This window comes from Simochromis diagramma, unplaced genomic scaffold (genome assembly GCF_900408965.1).
Source record: "Simochromis diagramma unplaced genomic scaffold, fSimDia1.1 OVJJ01000079.1, whole genome shotgun sequence".
Classification (NCBI taxonomy): domain Eukaryota; kingdom Metazoa; phylum Chordata; class Actinopteri; order Cichliformes; family Cichlidae; genus Simochromis; species Simochromis diagramma.
The window spans coordinates 4,705,524-4,717,508 of record NW_024387075.1 but is presented as its reverse complement, the minus strand read 5'-3'; the positions used below and the strand labels follow the sequence as shown (position 1 = coordinate 4,717,508).

The 11,985-nt window shown below is 39.1% G+C and overlaps 1 protein-coding gene across 1 annotated transcript; it reads left to right on the top strand.

Moving 5' to 3' along the window:
- The first annotated feature begins 4,944 nt into the window (after positions 1-4,944).
- Positions 4,945-8,667, top strand: LOC120742366 (serine/threonine-protein kinase pim-1-like). The gene is made up of 9 exons (XM_040045661.1): positions 4,945-5,422; positions 5,812-6,048; positions 6,174-6,299; positions 6,423-6,517; positions 6,656-6,703; positions 6,788-7,006; positions 7,096-7,276; positions 7,363-7,533; positions 7,623-8,667. The coding sequence occupies exons 1-9, from the start codon at positions 5,362-5,364 to the stop codon at positions 7,712-7,714; spliced, it is 1,230 nt and encodes a 409-aa protein (XP_039901595.1). The 5' UTR covers positions 4,945-5,361; the 3' UTR covers positions 7,715-8,667.
- Positions 8,668-11,985: the final 3,318 nt, after the last annotated feature.

Here is an 11,985-nt window from a genome sequence, read left to right as displayed (position 1 = left end):
GGGTCAGGTCTGCGAAATCCGTCCGCCATGATGGGGCGACTTCTTTTCTCTTTTTTGATTTTTCTTTAGCGGCTAATCCGATACAGCGCACAATAAGCAGTGCGGTACCCCGACAGGGATATAAACATACGCGCTGGCGTGACGTCCGTACCGTCTTCTGACACCATGTAGCGCTCTCGTGTGATGCGACGAGCCAATAATCACTCTCGATGTTAGTCCGCTGTAAAACTTTAATGCGTACTCCAGCACATGACAAAACACACAGACCGCACCGGAAGAACAAAACTCCCCCCACCATACTATTCCGGTTGGACTAGTCCCCCACAGTTATGGCAGGTCTGCACCAACAAATATTGCTTGGTGATCATTTAACCAATGATCTACAATTTCCTTTTAGAAAAGTCTTCAATGAGCAGGAAGCTCCAGTACTGGCGCCGGTGAGGTCGGCTGCCGTCACGACTGATCCGACCACTTTTTATAAAAGCTCCTGTGGATAATTACTCCTATTTGTAACTTTACACAAGAGAAAGTTTGCTGTCACACTATTTATAACAGGTTGGGTTTTGTCCTCTGAGTTGAGCCTTTGGTTGCAGTTTATTGAAGAATTTCCTCTAAAGTAGCTGTTGATAAAGATTTAAAGTCCTGTTTATATACAGAAATATGCTTTAGTTCATGTTTTTTTTCATGTCTGCCTCAGTGGATCAGTAGAAGATCTGGCACAGGAAACTAGATGATGAAAAAAGGGTACGAATACACATATATATCTATATCTATATAGATACAGATATATATACACACACACACACACAGGTTGCAACGTAGTATTTTCATTTTTTCTTAGCATTTCTTTAACGTCTTGGTGCAAAAGAATACCTGCATTTGTGTGTAAAGAAATGTTACATATATACTAAAAACAGTTGGAAAAAAGAACTACAAATTTGGAAAGGAATTTATTCATGTTCTTACTCATAGATGGAGTACATGGTTTAGAAAACACTCAGGAAACAGATATGAGGCGGCTGTATCAACATAAAAACATTAATACAGTTAAAAATGAATAAAAAGTTGCACGCTTAAACTTATTTCTCCACAGTTTGTACAATTAATCCATGTAACAATAGGTTCTCTCTTAATATAGTAGTTAATTAAAATATCTTTACATAAAAATACATTTTTAAGTACTCTCCGGTGGAAGTCTGTTGTGGCTTATGTTTCTAAATGACACAACCATAAAGCAGCCCACAGAATATACAAATATGTCTTTGATAAGTGAATGTTGGCTCCCACAATGGCCTGTTAAGTTATTGCAAAAATAATTTACTGCATAATATGTCAGATTAGAACATGTTATAAGCACAAAACTGAAGGGGAAACAATAAAAACAAAAATTAAAAAACAAATACTAAATTAAGTTAAAGGATATTTCTTACTATACTATATAATTGTATAATGTTGCGTTTGATTGCAAAAGAAAACCCACCAAGAAAAAAAGAAAGGAAAAAAAAGAGAGAATAGAGTTTAATTTATTCAAAACATATTCTTTTCTTTTATTTAAGCTGTAGCGAGATTCAAATGGACAAAAGAGAAAGAAAAATATTACAGATTTGTTTTATTAATCATGAATAAACTTTATTATACACAACTCTAAATTTCAGTTGGTCTTAGTCAGATGTGTTTTTAATTAAATGACAGACGAGCTCTACAGAGGGTTGTGCGGTCAGCTGAGCGCACCATCCGCTCCGAGCTCCCTGACCTGCACTCAATCTACAGCAGGCGGTGCTGGACCAAGGCCAGGAAGATCGTGAAGGACCTCAGCCATCCCAACAACAGACTGTTCTCTCTGTTGAGGTCAGGAAAGCGATTCCGCTCCCTGAAGACCAACACAGAGAGACTGAGGAGGAGCTTCTTCCCGCAGGCGATACGGTCTCTCAATCACACCACCACACAGTACTGACCCACACATACAGTTCTTACACACACTGGACATTCTGGACATTGTTTTCACTTCATCACTTAAATCACTTTAAGCATATTTGCACTGCACAAGACATAATGTGGATTGCACAACACTGGTCACTACATTCTTCATTTCCGGTTAATACTTGTACAGCTGCTGTTATTGTGTATATATATATATTTATTTATTTATATTTCTTCATACATTCTTATATAGTTCTATATTGTGTATTTTGTTGTACAGTTGTTTTATTTTCAACTTTAATTTATATATTTTATCTTATTCTTTCCCAGTTAAATTTACCCTTCATTCTAATTTGTGTTGTACAGTTATTTCATTTTTAACCTTAATTTATATTTTATTCCTTCCTAGTTAAATTTACCCTTTTTAATTTTTCATATTTATTTCCTATCTTATTCATAGCCTTTTCCTTTTTTGTTTTCTTTAGGTCACGAGCAGTTGTCCAAGCATTTCACTACATATCGTACTGTGTATGACTGTGTACGTGACAAATAAAATTTGAATTTGAATTTGTACTGAAAAAGAAGCCAACATCAACTGCTAAACGTGCTAAAAGTAAGTAAGTCCCCGTAGACTCCTATGATCAAAACACATACAGTATAAAAGTTATAGGTTACAGATCAGAAAAGTAAAACAAATGTCAAAGTGCAAAAAGACTTATGGTCCCATAGAGGTCTATTCCATTTGCCTGGAATTAGGTGAACACCTTTGTGACAAATTTAATGGCTCAGTCATTTGTTCCATGTCATATTTAATAAAAGACTGACATGGTGGCATGTTGAATTGTCCATTTTGCACATATTTGGTCATTCTAAGCGTCAGAAGGGGAAAGATCATTCTGGGAATGCCTACTGGCGAAGGATGTGTGACTGACAAGTCCAGTGTGTGAAGTTTGACTACAGTCTAAGGAGCTTGGAAAGAAAAGCATCTGGACTTCTTTAAGTTTCTTGAAGATGTTTCACCTCTCATCTGAGAAGCTTCTTCAGTTCACAATTTCTTCAGAGAACTGAAGAAGCTTCTTGAATGAGAGGTGAAACGCTTTCACAGAATTGAAAACACTAACATAGCACACATGACTATCAAAGTAAAACAGCAAACAAGAGACTTTTACAAAGACACAGAGTTGACACAGAGACATGACTGACTGGGGAGAAATTGGGGAACATGGAAACAAGAGTGACTAGACATGACACGTGGGACACAGGGGCAAGGCAAAGTAACAGAAACCTAAAGCCTAAGAATATAACACAAGAAGAAAACAATAAAGAGAACCAAAAACATACATAAGAATAATCAATGAATATAAATGAACAAACACAAAACACTGGGTCACAGACTCAGTACCATGACAGTTAACCCTTGTATGGTGTTCGGGTCTGTGAGACCCGTTTTCAGTTTTTCTCAAAAGAAAAATTAAACAATTAATTATTTTTTCAACCTGAAATTCATTGGCTTTGGCTTATTTTCTGTGAAGAACATAAATCTGAACTAATTTTCAATGACCTCATACTGTACCTCCCCCCACGCATTTACATTACATACAAGGTGTTCGGGTCCACTGGACCCAGGTCTAATAAAAGTGTTGAAAGTACAGGTCCTGTGTTCCCACACTCTGTCTTCCTCCTTTCTGGTGCTGCTGATAGTGTTTTCTTCCCCTCCTGCACAAAGTTGCAACATTGTTGAAAATTCAACTACCAACACCGTCTGCTCTTACATTCCCACACATTTTACCCTCTTTCTTGAGGGATCCAAATTTTATTTTCTCATACCCTGTCCCACCTGCTAATTAGGGGCATAAAACTATAAATAAGACTTTGCCAGTGTGGTTCTTTATCACAACTGATCAAGATGGCAAAAGATTATCTGCTGCGAGGGCCATCCAATTGATTTTGGAAGAGAGAGGAGCTTCGGATGATGATGTTGACAAAGAGGTTTCAGAATATTTCACATTTCTGAAAATTCAGAGTCTGACAGTGACTTTGAAGAAGAGGATGAGGTTGAGCACCATTTAGTAACAAAACGAAGACGAGTACCCCATCTGCAGCCAGCTCCAGGACCAGAACAAGCCCACCAGACAGCAAGTGAAGAAATATGGATGTCAATAACTGGTGAAATTGAATGGTCTTCTTGCCCAAGAAATGAGCCACCCTGCAGAGCTGTTACTGTGATAAGCCAGGGCCAACACGGCTGACAGTTACTCATGTGCACGACATCGAGTCTTCATTTTAGCTTTTCATCCCAGATTCCATCCAGAAAATTATTCTGGATTGCAGTAATCTAGTAGGAAGGTGTGTTTTTGGAGAGAGGTGGAAGTAGATGGACCAAATTCATCTAAGAACCCCAAAGGCCTACTTTGGGGTTCTTATCCTTGCAGGAGTTTTCAGGTCCAAAGGGGAATCCACAGAATCCCTGTGGGATGCAGAAACCGGCACGAACCTTTCCGTGCATCAATGTCTCTGGAAAACTTCCACAAAATTTCCAGGATTATCCGTTTTGATAACCAAGACGACAGACCAGCTCGACGGCAGAGAGACAAGCTAGCTGCCATCAGGACAGTGTGGGATAAGTGGGTGCACCACCTCCCCCTGTTTTACAACCCTGGGCCTAATGTCACCATTGATGAGCAGCTGATCCCATTTAGTTGTGAAACATATTGCTTCACATGTGTCTTTCCACTCACTCCACTTGATTATAACTTATTCATTTTTTTTATAACATTTTATAAAAATAAAAAAAAAACGAGAAGCACATTAATTCATAAATGTGATCTAACAAAGGTAAAGGGAAAAAATTAACCATGTTTGCTGTTCATATGGCTTGTAATTGGGATGAAGTAAATATCTGTTGAGTAATTTAACATACAATTTTTGATAGTGTTAATTTGGAAAGCCAAAACTCTAGCGGGTCCACCAGACCCATGAACACTGGCTGAGTAACAAAAATATGAACACCACACAAGGGTTAAATGTACATAATAAATACTTTAAATCAGATGACAATGTAGCTGACACTGTGTTTATTAGTGTGTGGTCAACCACAAATCTTCATACTGTCATCCATACATGAGGTCTTTATACAAATGATGAAAGATAATGAAAGAAACTGTTTAATTGATATGAAATGATTGAATTATATGAAATATTATGGCTTTGTCTGCCAGTGTTTTTCTGTAAACTACTTTGAACTGCTGGCAGTCAGTGAAGTCACTGAAAGGCAAGATTCTATGTTGTGTTGCCGTAGTTTCCAGTTTACTTATAAAGCTCACTTACAGAATTCAGTTAGAAAAGTCAAGCATTTGAAAGGTGCACATTTGAAGGAACATTAAGTCAGTATTAACTCATTACGGTTTACATTTTCGATTTTAAAGGGTCTCCGAAATTACAATGAAAGAGGAAACAAGAAAAATGACCACTCCAGGCGATAAGAGAGATTCAGGAGATCAAGGTAAGTAAAATAATAAAATCAAATCCTGGTAAAATACAAATCCTAGAAATGTTGACACTGTGTGAATCATTTTTAGAGCAATTGAATCATATGTTTGATTGAAAATAGCTTTAATACAAGATGTCTAATCAAAGAAAGGTTACCGGTCTTTTGGTAAAATAAGGTAATAAGTTTATTCTTGGACTCAACAGTAAAAACAGACCAACAAGTGTCATCAAGATCTAAGACTTAGTGAACCTAGTATCAATTCGCACTGGTCAGTTTTTTTTATCCCAAGAATAAACTTGTGATAATTTAAGCAAAAGCAATTTCAAATTCTTTGCCATCAAACTGCTTCCAGTCCTGATGTCGGGGACTCTTTTTCACCACTGTGTTGTTGTCGTTTATAGATTGTAAGAGCAGGACTGCTAAAAGAAAGGCCAGTCCTGAAAAGACGACCCCAATAAAAAGGAGGAGGGTCGCTGACCAGGCTGGTCCTTCCACCAGCGCAGATGTGGTCAAAGGAATGAAACGCAAGGTTGTGCAAGATGAAGAGGGCACAACAAAGAAAGCAAAGAGGGCTAAACTGCTTGATCATATGAGCGGTGACAAGGAGAAAGCATCCTCCTCGTTGGACTCTGGTAAAGGTAGGCTAATTAGTTGAATAAGGGGGTAGATTAAGTGTGGTTGCTAGGTTTAAGATATTGGTGTTTAGTGTTTGTGTCTATCATCCAGTGAGCTGATGTGCTTTTGGTGTTTTCCACATCTCCAGACTTAAACAACAAACAGGTGTGTGCAAAAAATGGCAAAAGAAAGGCCACGGGAGACAACAGAGAGCCACCCAAGAAAAAAAAAAGGAATGTGGACCAGGGCAAAAAATCAGTGGCAGACCAAAAACGTAAGTAGCAAGCAGCTTGGGTTTTATATTCAGGGGAAGGGCAAAAGGAACATTTAGGCTACAGAGGAGAGTAACTTGTGTCACAGCTGTAATAAAACAAGATTTGCTGTTTTGTCTGTTCAGGTGAATTCCAAGCCAGATATGTGGAGGAGCACCAGCTCGGAGAAGGAGGCTGCGGAGCAGTGTTTGCGGGCTACCGGATAGAAGATCGTTTTCCAGTAAGTGTTCAGATGATGGTAGTAAGACAGGCAGTAACGCAGATAATGGACAATATCGTAAACTGAGACGTCTGCTGTGTTTCCACCTTTCATTATGTCATACTGAGGAAATGCTCACCAATGCTCTGTGTCTTTTAGGTTGCCATCAAACACATTCCCAAAAATAAAGTCTACTGCAAAGTGGCGGTAAGCGTCCAACGCTTGAATCAGTTTTACATTACTGGATTGAATGCGGCGTTCCTCATCATCCACTTTGTTGTAACATTTCAGGATGAAAGCGGGAAGAAGCTCTCGGTGGAAGTGGCCATTATGCTTAAACTTGCAGGTGAAGCAGAAGGGTCAGTGGGAATATCAGCACCTGTGTCCTTGCTGGAGTGGTTCGACCTTGGCAAAGAGCTGATCCTGGTGCTGGAGAGACCTGTCCCCGCTGTGGACCTGCAAAAATACAAAGCAGAAAATGGAAGGACTTTACCAGAGGACAAGGCCAAGGTAGGTTGACTGGGAGAGCCTTGGACTGTACAGCATTCAATCAAGGCAGAAAAGCATTAACTCATTATTGTGTTTTTCATCTTTTCCAGGTCATTCTGAAGCAACTAGTTGATGCTGTAAAGGAACTTGAGGATAAACACATCTTTCATCGGGACATCAAGGGAGAAAACATTCTGATTGAGACCGGCTCAGATGTGCCTCGAGTTCGCATCATCGACTTTGGACTGAGCTGCTTTGTTAAACGGCGATCTCTGTATCGCATCTTCTATGGTAACATATTCTGCTCCTGCTTTTCACAGATGTAACAATTTGTGTCTTTTGTTTTAGAAGAAATTGTAATTGTGTCTGTTTGTTAGGCACGCCTCTTCACACCCCTCCCGAGTGGTACAGGAGGAGCTGCTACAGGTGTGGACCCACCACGGTGTGGCAAATGGGAGTGGTGTTGTATGAAGCGCTTCATGCACGGGACTTCAGTACCGAGAGGTTCCTCGCAAAGGAACTGAGCATCAAAAAGCGTCTGTCCACAGGTAAGAAAACTTCACACTTCCAGATTCACTGATGCCTTGGATCACTAGAACTATCATCTTCATCTTTTTGATCTTTTCTTTCTTTCAAGATTGCCGGAATTTCTTGGAGGCATGTTTAACTACAGCCCCGGAGAAGCGCCCAACACTGGAGGAGCTCCAGCTTCACCCCTGGCTAAGATAACACACACAAACACACAATTCACACCTTATCATGCAAGTGTGATACATTGTGGTAACTTCCTTTCTTTTTTCTGTTGGACAGGAATAGATAGGATGGGTCGATCTTAAAAAATAAATAAATAAAAATTGAGCTTTTTTGGAGCTCCTGTAACCCCCCCAGCCATCCCAGGAAAGGGGATCTCTCTTTGAATGGGCTTTCCCGAGGTTTCTTCCCATCGATCTGGCCCCCTGGGGAGTTTTTCCTCGTCTTCATAGAGAGCTTGGGCTGGGTCAGGAGCTCCATCAAAACTGTCTTTATTTGATGACTTTAATGTCATCAAATAAAGATGTGTTTTACTTAAAGTAAAATTTGATCAAAATAAAACTTGTTTAATTCATCTTTGCTGAGGATTCTCCTTCATTACTATTTTGTTTTGTTTTGTTTTGTTTTTATCCATGGTGCATTTTGACAAATAAGAAAACTGAATCAGGTTAAAGTGTGCACAAAGACAGTCACACTGCAAATGATCTGAAGACTTGCATCTGTTGCTCTAACCCCCAACTAGTTTAGACAGACTTCCTGGTTCTACCAGAGGTTTTTTCCTTCATGAAGGGAGTTTTTCCTTCCCACTGTTGCTGAGTGTTTGCTCATAGTGGGTTGTAAAAGCATAAAAGTTAATAAGAGGCATTCAAAACAGAGTTATCACAGAGGGAACTATATAGCTTAAATGTACAATTTCTACAGGACGAATTATAACTTCATTATGTATAAAAGCTCCTGTGGATAATTACTCCTATTTGTAACTTTACACAAGAGAAAGTTTGCTGTCACACTATTTATAACAGGTTGGGTTTTGTCCTCTGAGTTGAGCCTTTGGTTGCAGTTTATTGAAGAATTTCCTCTAAAGTAGCTGTTGATAAAGATTTAAAGTCCTGTTTATATACAGAAATATGCTTTAGTTCATGTTTTTTTACATGTCTACCTCAGTGGATCAGATCTGGCACAGGAAACTAGATGATGAAAAAAGGGTACGAATACACATATATATCTATATCTATATAGATACAGATATATATACACACACACACAGGTTGCAACGTAGTATTTTCATTTTTTCTTAGCATTTCTTTAACGTCTTGGTGCAAAAGAATACCTGCATTTGTGTGTAAAGAAATGTTACATATATACTAAAAACAGTTGGAAAAAAGAACTACAAATTTGGAAAGGAATTTATTCATGTTCTTACTCATAGATGGAGTACATGGTTTAGAAAACACTCAGGAAACAGATATGAGGCGGCTGTATCAACATAAAAACATTAATACAGTTAAAAATGAATAAAAAGTTGCACGCTTAAACTTATTTCTCTACAGTTTGTACAATTAATCCATGTAACAATAGGTTCTCTCTTAATATAGTAGTTAATTAAAATATCTTTACATAAAAATACATTTTTAAGTACTCTCCGGTGGAAGTCTGTTGTGGCTTATGTTTCTAAATGACACAACCATAAAGCAGCCCACAGAATATACAAATATGTCTTTGATAAGTGAATGTTGGCTCCCACAATGGCCTGTTAAGTTATTGCAAAAATAATTTACTGCATAATATGTCAGATTAGAACATGTTATAAGCACAAAACTGAAGGGGAAACAATAAAAACAAAAATTAAAAAACAAATACTAAATTAAGTTAAAGGATATTTCTTACTATACTATATAATTGTATAATGTTGCGTTTGATTGCAAAAGAAAACCCACCAAGAAAAAAAAGAAAGAAAAAGAGAGAATAGAGTTTAATTTATTCAAAACATATTCTTTTCTTTTATTTAAGCTGTAGCGAGATTCAAATGGACAAAAGCGAAAGAAAAATATTACAGATTTGTTTTATTAATCATGAATAAACTTTATTATACACAACTGTAAATTTCAGTTGGTCTTAGTCAGATGTGTTTTTAATTAAATCCTGCAACACTATGCTCGCTGCCATCACTTTATATCTTAGTGTGCAATTCAAATATATACTTATTACAATATTTTTCCCCCTTAACTCTCAACTCGCGTTTTTAAAATGTCTGTGATTATATTTGTCCGTTGACTTCTGTCTGGTCCTCGAACGAGTCATCAGACAGGTTGGCAGCCTCCAACTGATGCTCCAGACTTTCATCATCGCCTCTATTCTGATCAACTCTTATCTTAAACTTAGTGATGAACTCATTACTGGCCAGCGCGCCCTCCTTTTTAGGGCATGTGGGCTTTGATAACAGCTGTCTTTCCAGTCGCTCTGCAAAGAAAATTCACAAAACATTTCTTATTTGGTAAGCTTGTTAACAAATTTTAGTTCAGTTTTGCCGAAAGTTATAGCATGCATCAGGTAAGAAGCAATTGGTTTTTAAAAAGCATATACATTCCCCAAAACATTTTTATTATGTGCATTTTGGAGAATAAAAGATTGTACACAATTTCCCTTTTTGAAGTAAAAAGATTATTAAGTCTAATTCTTACTTATTCAGTAGATTAAAGTATTGAAACATCATTATTCATAAAATATGCACATTACAAAATTAAAGTTATTCAAAAATTACTCAAGTACTTACTCCAATACTCACATTATTCAAGTAAATGTAATTTTTGCCAATGTAATGTCACATAAAATCTTAATCTGAATAAGGGATTTGAACCCCACTGTCACGGCCAGGGGATCAGCAGGCCGCTGACTAGTAGTGTTCTCTCTCTCTCTCTCTCTCTCTTGCTCTCTCGCCAGGGCGGAACTCATGGTGGGTTCACGCCCTCGGCCCACGCCCCTCTGAAGAGGAAACACCTGGGCCTCATCAGTGCAGCCAGCATTTAAGCCAGGGAGTGGCTTCTACTCATCGCTGGACCGTTGTGTGTGACTCGTGCCAGTGCAGCCCGGCTCTGAGCAAGTTCTCTTTTGCTTCCCTGTGCAAAACCTCTAACGTGTGTTTCCTTCTGTACATAGATCCCCTGGACCCGACTCTGCATTCCCCGAGCGGATTCCCTTTTTGTGTGAGTGTTTGGAGAGAGAGTCAGAAGAGGAGCAAGTGTCTTTTCCCTACCTGGATTTCCCCGGAGCCTTTTCCCTGTCACCGCTTTGTATATAGCACTATCCCCTGCACTGTTTGTATATACACCTGGTGGAACTGTAATAAATACTGACTGTGCCTCTGAGTCCTGCGTGTGAGTCCTCAAGCGAACCGTGACACCCACACAGATGAGAGCTTAGCAGTGAAGCTCTCTCTTAAAATTTGAGTTATAAAGTCAGAAGTTATCACGGACAGAGATCCATGTTCTTTTAACATAAGAAAGAATATTTGCTGAAATTGACATTAATCCAAGCCCTTAAAACGCCATTTTGGATTAAGCATTTCTGTAGCGCTCTCGTGTGATGCAACGAGCCAATAATCACTCTCGATGTTAGTCCGCTGTAAAACTTTAATGCGTACTCCAGCACATGACAAAACACACAGACCGCACCGGAAGAACAAAACTCCCCCCACCATACTATTCCGGTTGGACTAGTCCCCCACAGTTATGGCAGGTCTGCACCAACAAATATTGCTTGGTGATCATTTAACCAATGATCTACATCCTCCCCATTTAGCTGGTAGCACCTAACAAAACTAATTCACTCACAAGTCTCTAAACAGTGCTTCTTAACACAACTTTAACTTAACAATGTTTTTTGCTCGGAGTAACCCCACACCTCAACATAACAGCAATTATGAAAAATGCAAATAGCAAGCATCATATTTCAACATACTGACAACAAACTGATTACACCTAAGGCATCCTAGTGTTTTCCATTTACGCGTATCTTGGGTTGGGTCTGCAGATGCGACCTGCACGTGTAGTGTATGGTGTCTGGTTCACAATGTTCTGGCCGGGCACCTGCACAGCAGGTTGGGGCTGAGGAGAGGATGTGTTTTGTGAATCTTCGTTTGAGCGTGTGTGTGATTGCGGTGTGAGTGTGGAACTGTCCATTGTAGAATGGTTAGTGTCCTGGCACTCAGGGTCATAGTCATGGAGTGGTGGCGGAGGCGGTTCTGCCACTGGGAGGATGTGGCAGCGATTCCTCCTGTAGGTTCTTCCATCGACCTGAATGATGTAGGATCGTGGCTCCTTGCTCTTCCTTTCCACAATTCCCAGCTTGTCGTAGCCTTTCTCTGTCTGCACGCGGACCACTTGTCCTTCTTGCAACGGCTGTAGCGTGCGACTGGACTTATCATAGTGACGCTTCAGTCTGAGTCTTTTGTCGCGAAGTCGGTCACAGAT

What these genes read in the sequence shown, in the direction of transcription:
- LOC120742366 (XM_040045661.1), top strand. Translation starts at nt 5,362, where the DNA reads ATGAAAGAGGAAACAAGAAAAATGACCACTCCAGGCGATAAGAGAGAT. An exon ending in GAGAGATTCAGGAGATCAAG is followed by an intron (nt 5,423 to 5,811) that starts GTAAGTAAAATA and finishes TGTCGTTTATAG; the next exon opens with ATTGTAAGAGCAGGACTGCT. An exon ending in CAAAAAGCGTCTGTCCACAG is followed by an intron (nt 7,534 to 7,622) that starts GTAAGAAAACTT and finishes CTTTCTTTCAAG; the next exon opens with ATTGCCGGAATTTCTTGGAG.